This window comes from Aquarana catesbeiana, linkage group LG04 (assembly GCF_042186555.1).
Source record: "Aquarana catesbeiana isolate 2022-GZ linkage group LG04, ASM4218655v1, whole genome shotgun sequence".
In the NCBI taxonomy this organism is placed as follows: Eukaryota; Metazoa; Chordata; class Amphibia; order Anura; family Ranidae; genus Aquarana; species Aquarana catesbeiana.
The window spans coordinates 109048913-109062078 of record NC_133327.1 but is presented as its reverse complement, the minus strand read 5'-3'; the positions used below and the strand labels follow the sequence as shown (position 1 = coordinate 109062078).

Genomic DNA, 13166 nt, shown 5'->3' with positions numbered 1-13166 from the left:
GTGCAGCCATTTCTTTCTTCTTTCCAAGTTTCCCACGGAGGCGGGCCAGGGCTGGCACTCCATAAGACTCTCCAATTAGTCTCTCATCACACACCTGGAGCAGCGGTTCTTTTTTTTTTTGTGCACTGTGAAGTCTGGGAGGAGCAGCAATGCAAAAATCCTTTGATAAAGCTATTCACATCACTCCAGGATGTCTCCCTCCCCCTTGCCACCCCACTGATCTGCTTGAGGGTGTAATCATTGGCAGCATGTGACCACAACAGCACCAATCAGCCCTGTGTGGGCACAGGAAGACCCTACAGGATCTGACATGCAAATTTTCTGTAAGAGCAATTTATTTTAGTTGTTTGCATAGTACACAGAGTATGTGCTATAATAAGGAGTGTTGAAGAGCTTTTTTTACTTTCAGTAAAAAGTGAGAAATACAGCTAGATCTGCTTGAGGACGTGTTCATTGGCACCTTGTGACCACAACAGCACCAATCTGCACTGTATAGAAATAGGAGGACCGTATAGGGTCCCACAGAACCGACTGGTGCTGTTGTGGTCACATGCTGCCAATGAACAGGCCCTCAAGCAGATCTGCCTGTGCTAGATGTAGCTCGATTACGCGGGGGGGCAGAAACTGTGGTCTCTCAGTCTTGTTGCTGCAGCCACACCTGAAGTTACAACAAGAGCACATGGGATGGCTTGGAGTGAAAAAAAGAAAGAGAATGGATTCTCCCACTTGTGGCACATGTGCAGAGAGGGTGGCAATGCTACTGCCAGGGAATCGACTCCTATTAGGTTGGCAACCAGAAAGTGACGAAAATCATCAACTAGGTATTTACAGATATAGAGGAGATACACAAATGAAAGATGCTGTTATAAGATACAGTACAATACCTAGTTTTACATATACATAAACACAAAAAACGTTTTAAGTGTAATGACATTTTAAAAACATGCCTTCACTCCCTGTTCTGGGGACAACGTTGTCACCAAGAAAGGCATGAAGAGGACATCTCCATAATGGAGTCTTGGAAATCAATAAAACCAAAACAGGCGTTTTAACCCTTTAACCCTGCATTTTAAAAAGTTTTTGGATGGAGAAATAATTTATTTTAACCCTTGTGGTCAACTGTGAACACTACTTTATAGTATAGCACACTTACAACCAAACATGGCAGCTCATAAATTCAACATGCATTCAGGTGTTCTAAACCTAAAAGTGGTCATTACTGCAAGATAGTTAAACCATGGCTTCTACATGTTTGACCCTGCAGCTGGCACTTTTTGATGGCTACCTATAGGTCTTCATTTGCCCACTATATCTACCATGAGTAGAAAAACCCTATATACTAAGTATGACTAAGTGTGGTTAAGTTAATAGATACCAGTTAGGAAAACTAGGTAGGCAAGGGAAATTTGCAGGCTCAGAGAATTCCAGCTGACATGACTGCTGATTTCACAAATGGTATGGAAAAGCTGGTAGTGGCAGCACTGAGAGGCAAGAGAAGATTATGCAGAAGAGGAAAGGCATTCAGCATTGGTAACAGCGACGGTCAAGAGATGTGCACTATATGGCCACAAGTATGTGGGCATTCCTTCAAAATTAAGCTCAGGTGTTTTGAGTAAATTATACTGTTAAAGCTAAAGCATTCAAAAATATTTTATACAAGTGCGTTCTTTCAACTTTGTGGCAAGAGTTTGAGGATGGCATTTTTCTGTTCCAGCATGATTTGTGCCCCTGTGCTCAAACCCAGCTCCTCAGAGATATGGTTTGAATAGTTTGAAATGGAGGAAGTTGAGTGGGCCGCACAGAGCCCTGACCTCAATCCTAGTGAACACCTTTGAGATTAACTGGGATGCCAAATGAAAACCAGGTCTTCTTGTCCAACATCAGGTCCTTGGCTTAAATAGGCACAAATTCTCATTCTTCACTCTCTGAAAACTTGTGAAAAGCCTTTCCAGAAGAGTGAAGACTGTTACAGGCAGTCCATAAGGGGCGTCGCTGCCCCCACAAAAGTTTAAAGAGTTAGTTTGCAAATAACAAAGCTAATCATAGAACCATTTATTTTTAAATAACTATTAATATGACTAATAAATGACTAAATAAATAATATAGTGGCGCTATAAACACCATAAAAATCAAATAATGGTGAATGAGATACAGTACTTCTAAATTATAACCAATGATGCACAAGATAATAGTAGGTGAGAGTAATATAGCTGCCACAAACAGCCATCTATAAAGTGACCGTGATAAGTGTTATATCTCTACAAAAACACCTTAATGACATATGATCATAATCCTTAAATCAACTAAAATCCTGTGAAGAAGTCAATGTGACGAAACATGTCGGAGGCGTGGCTGTACGGCAACCCAGCATCTGTTCGTAACGTGTGACGCACTGTGCTCTGCACTGGCTGGCTACTATCACCTTGGACTGTTGATGAGCTAACGAGGGGAGGGGTGAGATTCATATGCTGCATCTCGGGTCCGCCGTGACCACCAGTACATTGCCATTAGTAGTCACAAGGAGTTTCTGTTTATGTGCTTTTTAACTTTTTTAGAAATGTGACTATAATGTTAGAAGATCCTTTCATGTAATTCAATAAATGTGCTTAAATGGTATTACACTATTGGAAGTATTAGTTCTTTTCATGGAAACATACCTTTTTACCTGGTGAGGAGTGCTGACAATCAGAGGATTCCATCCGCTGTGGACACAGCTCTATCCAGTCTGAATAGCCCTTTTGGGGTACTTTAACACTGCATACATGCCGAGCATGAGAATGCAAAGCATTATTTTCTGGTGAGTGCGGCTCCATATGAGTGGATCACAATCACAGCTGGTGTGGTGAAGGAGTTATTTCTGACATAGGAAGATTTATGTTTGAAAGTCACTTTTCTGACATCCACCTTTGAGCACGGACTTTATTTTTTATCTGTAACGTTGCATGAACTATCTGCAGTTATTTTGACCTTTTTCATGTATTTTTCTTTTTTCACTAAGAGAAATGTTTATATATATTTTGTATTTTTTTTGTTGCTTTAAGGATTATGATCATATGTCATTGAGGTGTTTTTGTAGCGATATAACACTTATCACGGTCACTTTATAGATGGCTGTTTGTGACAGCTATATTACTCTCACCTACTATTATCTTGTGCATCATTGGTTATAATTTAGAAGTATCTCATTCACCATTATTTGATTTTTCTGGTGTTTATAGCACCACTATTTTATTTATTTAGAATACGTTTTCACATATTAATAGTTGTTTAAAAATAAATCATATTATCATTTATTTAAAAATCAATCGTATGTGTGTGCACTGTGCTGGGCGCCAGACTAATGGGTTTCTTTTAGGTCTGTCAATTTTTTACAAGCATGTGATCAGAGCCTAAGGCTCTAATTGGCTTGTTTTAGGTTGTCCTAACAACACGGAAGCTGCCGGGTATCAGGGGAGCCGTGACTGCTGGAGGGCTCCATTTGTAGGTAAGCCTCACTGTGTCTTCTGGTGAGTGCGGACCTGGAGGGGTTTTTTTTAGCACCAGCTGCCACTGGTTACAGGGATTGTTAAAAAAAAAACAAGAACGGTCAAATTTTTCTGTAACGGTTGATAGAAGTGGGCAGATCTTACCCAATAGCAGCTGCCCAAACTTCAAATATCTACTTTTTGAACTCTCCACCAAGACACTGACCACATGGAGCATTTATGTTCACCCCAAATCTCTTAAAGGTATTACAATTTACCCACAGTGTGCAAACATACTGGAGGGTAACTACCTTCAGAGCAGATTTGCACAGGTATGGCGGAGTAAAAATATTTACACATCTTTTATTATTTAAATGGTACAACAGCCTATATTTTAACAATGCATCTGCATTTTTTGCGTACAGTGTGATAGAGGGAAAAGACAGCACTGAAGGATTATTTTTTTATGAATAAATATGTGTATATATGTATATATGAGAGAGTAGGAATATTGCTAATTGCTACTTACTTTACATTCACATTTTGTACAAGGATCTTTTCTCCATCTTTCATTAGTGGCATATGGTTTTCCGGTTTCATCAGTGCAATCTGTGCTGCTCAAGCGAGATTCAAGGTTCTTGATCTAGATATAAAAAAAGGATGACAAGTTGAAGAGCAGTGCATGAAGATGGACAAGGACATCGGCCGTTGAAAGGATGCACAGGCACCATCTGTCTGCTCAATGTTCTTTAGGGCATGTGTCAATGGGCTCTGGGTTTTGGATTCAAGAATTCATTGTCGGTGCATCTGACTTGCATTTTACCTGCTTCAAGCAAATTTGCATTTACATATACTTCTAAAGGAATGCAAAACCTGTTTGAAGTCAGCTATGATGACCTATATTAAGTGTACTTGTCCTAGTAACATCCATAGATGCTAATCCACATGGCAAACCAATCAATACAGACAAGCAAGTAATATAAGATTGTTTTTTTATCTTATATTAGACAAAATATCCATATGCTGAATAAACTGAATATAGTTTGTATTTGATTTGAAATTTTGAAACAATTTGAATGAAATGCGGTGGACAATATAATGACTACTATGTTAGATTTTTTAGTTTTAAATTTACTTGTACTCAAATGTATACTCGCTCTATACACTTGATCTATAAAGACTGAATTTATACACACGGTTTATTCATTATGCATTTTTAATGCAAAATAATAAAAATGTCCCTAAAAAAACAAAACAAAAAAAAACCCACACAGATAAAACACACATATGGCATCAGTTTTACTTGCCAAAGGATTCCTATTTCTGTTAATCTAGTCCCAAGATTTACACAGCTCTTCCACACAGCACAGTTCTGTATAGCAGAACAGTGTACCTGATTTTAATATGCTGCAGCTAAAAGATACACGCAGGTCTTCTCCCATCCCCAGCCTGTAACTGAACTATTTAAACCAGAATTAAACTCTCTCTAAACTCTCTCAATCAACACTATTTTTTAATACTTATGCTGCTAGCATTAGAATATAACAACAATAGATAGGAAGGTATAGTATATTTACTTGTTTTAATTATTTGTTTTTCCACCTTTCTTCGGTTGCATTCTGGTTTCTAGCCTAGGTCAAAAATGATGTCATACATCCCAGGAGTCTTCATGGGCATGTTTTTTTCTTTCCCTTACTCAAGATGTCCATGGTTTGAAATGCTAGGGGGTGTTTTTCAAAGTGATTTCTCAAAAAAATAAAGCATGGAGACATGGATGGATGGGCAAGTTTACTTTGAATATTAAAAATGAATTAAATAGTGGTTTTACTTTGTGGTGCTCAGATACAGTTTAGTTCCACTTCAAGAAGCAGCAGAAGACACATGAGCTCATCTCTCTGCTATCTCCTCTTATCAGCACATCTGATAGCCTTTTGCAATCCCCTGTACATGAGGCTGGCAGAGAGAAAAGCAACACAATGAACGAGACACCAGATCAAACTTGGGTACTTGCACTGCTTGCATTTAAATATTATTTTTAAAGCTGAACTATATTCACCTCCAGCGATGTAACATCTGCAAGCTCCCACACTGACATCTACATCTTCTTGGATTGTGATCTTTAGCCATCTTGTATGACTTGGCTGGTATGATGTAACTACCACACATACACATGGGAGTTCACTTCTCATGCAGTTGAGATATGAATGTAAAAAAACAAAAAACAAACAACGATTTTAACCCTCCCCTAGTCCAAAAAATTAAAACCTTTTGGCTTTTTATATACTTTAACCACTTGCAGACCGCCTTCCACAGATATACTGCGGCAAGGCAGTTCGGCTGCGCAAACCAACGTACCGGTATGTCGATCTGTGCATGAGATAGTGTGGCTTGGGAATCGTGCAGGTCCGGCAGGCTTGATGTCCACCGGCCACCCGCAATTGTGGTATAGAGAGGCAGAACAGGTATCTGCCTATGTAAACAAGGCAGATCCCTGTTCTGACTGGGGACAACACTGAGATCGGCTGTACCTAGTAATCGGGAACAGCGGTCTGTGTTGTCCCAGTGAGCCCACACAGTTAGAACACAACCAGGGAACACAGTTAACCCCTTGATCGCCCCCTAGTGTTAACACCTTCCCTGCCAGTGTCATTTATACATTAATCAGTGCATTTTTTTTTTAACACTGATCAGTGTATTGGTGTCACTGGTTCCCAAAAAGTGGCACTTAGGGTCAAGATTTGTCCGCCGCAATGTTGAAGTCCCACTAATAATCGCAGATCAACGTCATTTCCAGTAAAAACAGTAGACGCTATAACTTTTGCACAAACAATCAATATACGCTTATTGGAATTTTTTTTTACCAAAAATATGCAGCAGAATACATAATGGCCTAAACTGATGAAGAAATTAGATTTTTTACATTTTTTTTGGATGTGTATTACAGCAGAAAGTAAAAAATTATTTTTTTTTTTTCAACATTGTCTGTCTTTTTTTGCTTATAGTGCAAAACATAAAAAACGCAGAGGTGATGAAATACCACCAAAAGTAAGCTCTATTTGTGGGAAAAAAAGGACATCAATTTTGATGGGTACAATGTTGCCCAACTGCGCATTTATCAGTTAAAACGACGCAGTGCCATATCGCAAAAAATGACCTGGTCATTAAGGGGGTAAAGCCTTCCGGGGCTGAAGTGGTTAAGCCTGCACATTATTTCACATTTGGGATCATATACATAGTCTTTATATGAGAGTACCTGTTTCCTTAGACTTGTTATCGTCTTTTGCAAATCAAGCACAAACTCTTTGAAGTCATTCACTAGCGGCAGATTGGCTGGTTGCTTGGTGGTTAGGGTTGTGTTCACAATATTCTCTGGCAAGCTGGAAAAGGGCACATAGAACAGCAGAACTAAGCGCTTAGCAAAAAAACGCAAAAAAAAAAAAAAAAAAAAAAAAAAAAAAAAGAGCCATCATTATTTTCCAAATTCACCCAAAATATCCTTGAACCCTGTGGAGAGGAGGAACAAGTAACAAACCCCCACCTTCATGCACCTGATCCACACATATATTTTTTAAAATTACGCTCAGAATTAAAATGTTAAAAAATATATATTTTTTTAGTAAGATATGTATTAAAGACTGTCCTTTAAGGATTTTGTTAAACTAAGGTTTGAAGCTACACTTCACTTCTCGGCCTAAGTTTTGGCTAAGATCAAGTGTAAGGTTTGAAGCTACTTTGACATTATATCATTTTTCATAACCTCTCTTTTCTCAAAAACATTTATATTACCTGGACTCCTCTTCAGTGACAGGAAGGTCCTGAGGTTTTTCCTCTTTATAGCTGTGTTCTGTAGACCGTTTACCTCTGAAGTGACCCGAGAAGGAACTGAACTGTCCTCTTGACCTACAATCTGAATACATACAAGCCAACACTGAAATACATACACCACACCACTGGGGTTATTTAACAAGGATCTCAATCAAAGTAGAAAACAAAACAGTTGAGTCTTTTAAATGTCTTGGTTCCCAGAGGGCACATTTCCCTTTACTTCCTGCCCTGATGGCTGGTGTCACCGGGACATGGGAATCTCCCAATACACTAAACAAAGATGAACAAAACTTTACTTTAAGTACACAAGCCAGTTACCAAGCTATGCCCTGTACACACGACAGGATTTTCCAATGGAAAATGTGTGATAGGACCTTGTTGACGGAAATTCCGACCGTGTGTGGGCTCCATTACACATTTTCCATAGGAATTTCCGACACACACAGTTTGAGAGCAGGCTATAAAATTTTCCGACAACAAAATCCGTTTGTCGGAAATTCCGATTGTGTGTACACAAATCCGACGCACAAAGTGCCACGCATGCTCAGAATAAATTAAGAAACGAAAGCTATTGGCTACTGCCCCGTTTATAGTCCCGACGTACGTGTTTTACGTCACCGCGTCCAGAACGATCGGATTTTCCGACAACTTTGTGTGACCGTGTGTATGCAAGACAAGTTTGAGCTAACATCCGTCGGAAAAAATCCATGGATTTTGTTGATGGAATATCCGATCAATGTCCGACCGTGTGTACAGGGCATAAGCCTGATTGAAAAGACACAAGTCCATAAAGTCCAACCAACAAACCAATCAGCAAAATGTGAAACAAAATTTACAAAATTAATGGAAATTGAAATTTTTCCTAGTGCAATCACACACAAAACCTGTACATTGACCACTTAAGGGGAAGATGCTTTAAAGTGACCCTGCGTGGGCACATGACTGGTTGACTTCTAGCTTTTTATTTTTTTTTTTATTTTTTTTTTTTGGCACAAAATAACTAAGCATGTAACTTTTTTATGGGCAACATACTTTTCCAGATTTAAAACAATTGTAATTTACAACAATATTGGTATAAGGATGATATAAGAAATTTCACCTTCACAGCAGTCCTGCCACATTCGTAGGTCCATCTTGGGAATCTTCTTGCAGTCAATATAGCCATGAGGAAATTCAGCAACTCTAAATACATCAGTTTGTACATGGGTTATGTTGTCCCCATTGTCACACATAATTCTGGCGAGAGACGTCTGCTTGATCTGGGTCAGCTGCGCAGGGGCGAACACACCGGGATTTTCATACCACAGCCTGTAGTACCAAAACGATATCCATGACTTTACTTTTATGTTTTACAACAATTCCTTATGCCAAAATAGTTTTTTTTTTTTTTTTTTAAATAGAATTTCAGAGCTTTTACAGTAAAGAATCCTGGTGGTCATATGCCCCCTTTCCATTCACCAAAAGCCCTGCATTCTTTTCAATCAATGCTAGAAGTTTTGTGAATGGATGAAGGGAGGGGTGGGTGGTCAACAGGATCTCCCCTCGTTCATTTACAAAATGCCTTGCATTCCATGAAAAGACTGAAAGGCTTTTGGTGAGTAGATGATTTGAGAGCAGGGGCTGGGTGAACAAAAGGATCCTTTACTGTATGAGCCTTGGAAGTTCTCAGCTGCAGAGCAGGAAAAAAAAGTGGTGTATAGAATATCCCGTTATGATTTCACTGTAAACTGTGGATACACTTTATTAAATGTAACGTATTACATTTGTGGTGTCTGAGAAAAAAAAAAAAATTAAATTCTGCTTTAATTTGAGGGCTAGAGCTGAAGTTGTAGCGAGACAGGAACCACAGTCTCTGCAAAAGCCTACTACGAACATTCCTAAAGGAAAGGGGGATCAAATAAACAACCACATGTTAGATGTATAAATTAGTTTTCATTGGATAATGAGAAAATGTACAAAAGTAATGGATAAAGTTACATTTACAGTATATTTCATCTGTTGTTCGTAATGCATTACCCTGAAAATTATTAACTTGCTTCCTAAGAATTTGCTGACAATGTACATGAAGAAGGAACCTAGTGTTCCCAAAATATTTAATTCTTATATTTTTAAACAGCCACTAATAGGTATTACACTTTAGCAATACTTTGTGCCTTCTCTACCTGTACATGTGTCCTTGACAACATGGAACATCATTTGTTGATTTCTTTAAGGCCTTGTACATACTGGCATATTTTTAACTAAATAATAAACATGTTATACTTACAATTGTGCTCATAAGTTTACATACCCTGGCAGAATTTATGATTTCTTGGCTATTTTTCAGAGAATATGAATGATAACACAAAAACTTTTCTTTCACTCATGGTTAGTGTTTGGCTGAAGCCATTTATTATCAATCAACCGTGTTTACTCTTTTTAAATCATAATGACAACAAAAGCTACCCAAATGACCCTGATCAAAAGTTTACATACCCTGGTAATTTTGGCCTGACACAAAGGGGGTTTGAATGGCTAGTAAAGATAACCATCCTCACCTGTGATCTGTTTGCATGTAATTAGTGTGTGTGTAAAAAGGTCAATGGGTTTCTCGACTCCTGACAGTACCTTGCATCTTTCATCCAGTGCTGCACTGACGTTTCTGGATTTTGAGTTATGGGGAAAGCAAAAGAATTGTCAAAGGATCTGTGGGAAAATGTAATTGAACTGTATAAAACAGGAAAAGGATATAAAAAGATATCCAAGGAATTGAGAATTCAAATCAGCAGTGTTCAAACTCTAATCAAGAAGTGGAAAATGAGGGGTTCTGTTGAAACCAAACCACGGTCAGGTAGACCAACTAAAATTTCAGCCACAACTGCCAGGAAAATTGTTCGGGATGCAAAGAAAAACCCACAAATAAATTCAGGTGAAATACAGGACTCTCTGAAAACATGTGGTGTGGCTGTTTCAAGATGCACAATAAAGAGGCACTTGAAAAAAGATAGGCTGCATGGTCGAGTCGCCAGAAGAAAGCCATTACTATGCAAATGCCACAAAGTATCCCGCTTACAATACGGCAAACAGCACAGAGACAAGCCTCAAACCTTCTGGCACAAAGGCATTTGGAGTGATGAGACCAAAATTGAGCTTTCTGGCCACAACCATAAACACTATATTTGGAGAGGAGTCAACAAGACCTATGATGAAAGGTACACCATTCCTACTGTGAAACACGGAGGTGGATCTCTGATGTTTTGGTGATGTGTGAGCTACAAAAGGCACAGGAAATTTGGTCAAAATTGATGGAAAGATGAATGCAGTATGTTATCAAAAAATACCGGACTTGGACATTCCAACATGACAATGATCCAAAACACAAGGCCAAGTCGACCTGTCATTGGGTACAGAAGAATAAAATGCATGTTCTGGAGTGGCCATCTCAGTCTCCTGACCTCAATATCATTGAGCCACTGTGGGGAGATTTTAAACGTGCAGTTCATGCAAGACATCCCAAGAATTTACAGGAACTGGAGGCTTTTTGCCAAGAGGAATGGGCAGCTTTACCATCTGAGAAGATAAAGAGCCTCATCCACAAAAGACTTCAAGCTGTCATTGATGTTAAAGGGGGCAATACACGGTATTAAGAACTGGGGTATGTAAACTTTTGATCAGGGCCATTTGAGTAATTTTTGTTGCCATTATGATTTAAAAAGAGTAAACAGTTGATTCATAATAAATTGGTTCAGCCAAACACTAACCATGAGTGAAAGAAAAAAAGTTTGTGTTATCATTCATATTCTCTGAAAAATGTCCAAGAACTCATAAATTTTGCCAGGGTATGTAAACTTATGAGCACAACTGTACCTTGTCTGTGCAATGGTATTATACAGAACGGCCCCAAACTTCTTCTGGGGTCCCATGCCAGTGTTCTCCACTTTTTTCCCTGTGCGCCATAGTAAGTTGCTTCCTATGGGGTCACATAGGTGGGTGCGCAGCCACGCTGGGTTGTGTGCATCCATAGACAGACACAGCATAGCTCGGCCCAACCGCCTGCTGTCTTCTCATAGTATTTGACTGACAGCAGCAGGAGTCACTAACTCCTGTTGCTCTCAGCCAAGCATTTGAGAGTGGGGAGAGAGAGGATAGAAGACCTGCAGATGGGCACAGCAATGAACTGATACCGATACAGGACTTGGGGAAGTATTTAGGGAGGGAGGATAGAGGAACAGAAACTGGAAGGTTTTTTTTGCCTTAATGCACAGAATGCATTAAGGTAAAAAAAAAAACTTTTTGACATTAGAACCTCTTTAAGCCTTTAGCTGCTGAAGCCTTTTTTTATTATTTTTTGCATAATAAATTTATTTTTTATAACATATTGAAAGTGTCACTAAATCCACATCATAAAAGCGATCAAGAAATGGTGTATTCAATGCGGTTCATATTCACTCAGTCACTATAAGATTAGTTTTCTGTATTCTGCCAAAATACCTGGTTGATCCTGCTGCTCTCTATCTGCACCTTCTGTCCATGTCCCCAATTCAGCTAGGGATTGCAGAGTAGTTTTGGCAGCTCTGCACATGCTCAGTTTTCAGTGAGTTTTTATGCTGAGCATTTCCTCCCTATCACATCTGATTAGCCCATGTGACTATAGAGTCACAAATGTGGGCTTATACACAGTGGTAAAATCCCTTCAATTTAGTGGTAAAAGGCCATCCACTCCCTCCCTCCTCCATGCCCACTAATCAGTTAAAAACAATGGGGGTGGGATATTACATGTAGATTGATGGAGGCTTCAACTCCCTGTTATTCTAAGACACAGGCTGGAGGGGCGTGACAAAGCGTGCGACTGGCAGAAATCCACCCATATCATGTTATTGCCAAAAAATAAAGATTTGATATAAAATATATATTTGTGTGATGATTTAAAACAGTTTGATACTTATTTATTTTTACTCTATATTCTAAAGGCTGTTTTTTATGTTGAACATGTGACCAGCGGCAGAAGACTAGAAGCTTCTCTTACCACTGTTTCTCTGCAGACAGGCCGGGGAAGATCTGGGTCATGTGACAGCTGTATATCGATTATGTGAAAGGGATTTAATTTTTTTTTCAAAATTAAAATAACTACAGCGCCATCATCCACATACAGCGTGTACACATACGCATACATATACTGCAGCAGGGCAGCCCTTTGCAAAAGCACGTACCTGCACTTGATTTTTTTTCCTCGGCTCAGGGGCGCGCGCGTGCCGCCAGAGCTCTGCTCCCGCAATGATTAGACACAGCGGGAGCCAATCAACGATCGTTCTGGGGAGAGGCAAAACAGTGGTCTGCCCATGTAAACAAGCTAAGGAGAAACATGGATCTCTGTTTTTCTTTAGTGAAAGCATGTGCCCACAGGTAGAAAGCACTCATAGGGAACACATCTAACCCTTTGATCAGCGCTGATGTTAACTCCTTCCCTGCCAGTGGCATTAGTACAGTGACAGTGCACTTTTTTAGCACTGATCACTGTATTAGTGTCACTGGTCCCCAAAAAGTGTCAAAAGTGTCAGTTAGGAGTCTGGTTTGTCTGCCACAATGTCGCAGTCTTGTTACAAATTGCTGAGCGCCGCCACTACTAGTAAAAAAATAATAAAAATTCCATAAAAATATCCCATAGTTTGTATATAACTTTTGCGCAAACCAATCAATATACGCTTATTGGGATTTTTTTTTACCATAAATATGTAGCAGAATACATATTGACCTAAATTGATGAAGAAATGAAATTTTTTTATTGGGTAGGTTTTATAGCAGAAAGTAAAAAATATTGTTTTTTCCCCTAAACTGTCGGTCTTTTTGTTTATAGTGCAAAAAATAAAATCCACAGAGGTGATCAAATATCAGCTCTAT

At 39.1% G+C, this 13166-nt stretch overlaps 1 protein-coding gene across 1 annotated transcript in view; it reads right to left on the bottom strand.

Moving 5' to 3' along the window:
* The window catches only part of PXDN (peroxidasin), a 233388-nt gene that overhangs the window by 10999 nt on the left and 209223 nt on the right, over positions 1-13166 (bottom strand). The window contains exons 19-22 of the mRNA XM_073625451.1: positions 8389-8597; positions 7251-7371; positions 6718-6841; positions 3994-4107 (exon numbers count right to left, since the gene is read on the bottom strand). Of these exons, the coding sequence (XP_073481552.1) occupies positions 3994-4107; positions 6718-6841; positions 7251-7371; positions 8389-8597 (568 nt within the window). The remainder of the gene's footprint in view (positions 1-3993; positions 4108-6717; positions 6842-7250; positions 7372-8388; positions 8598-13166) is intronic.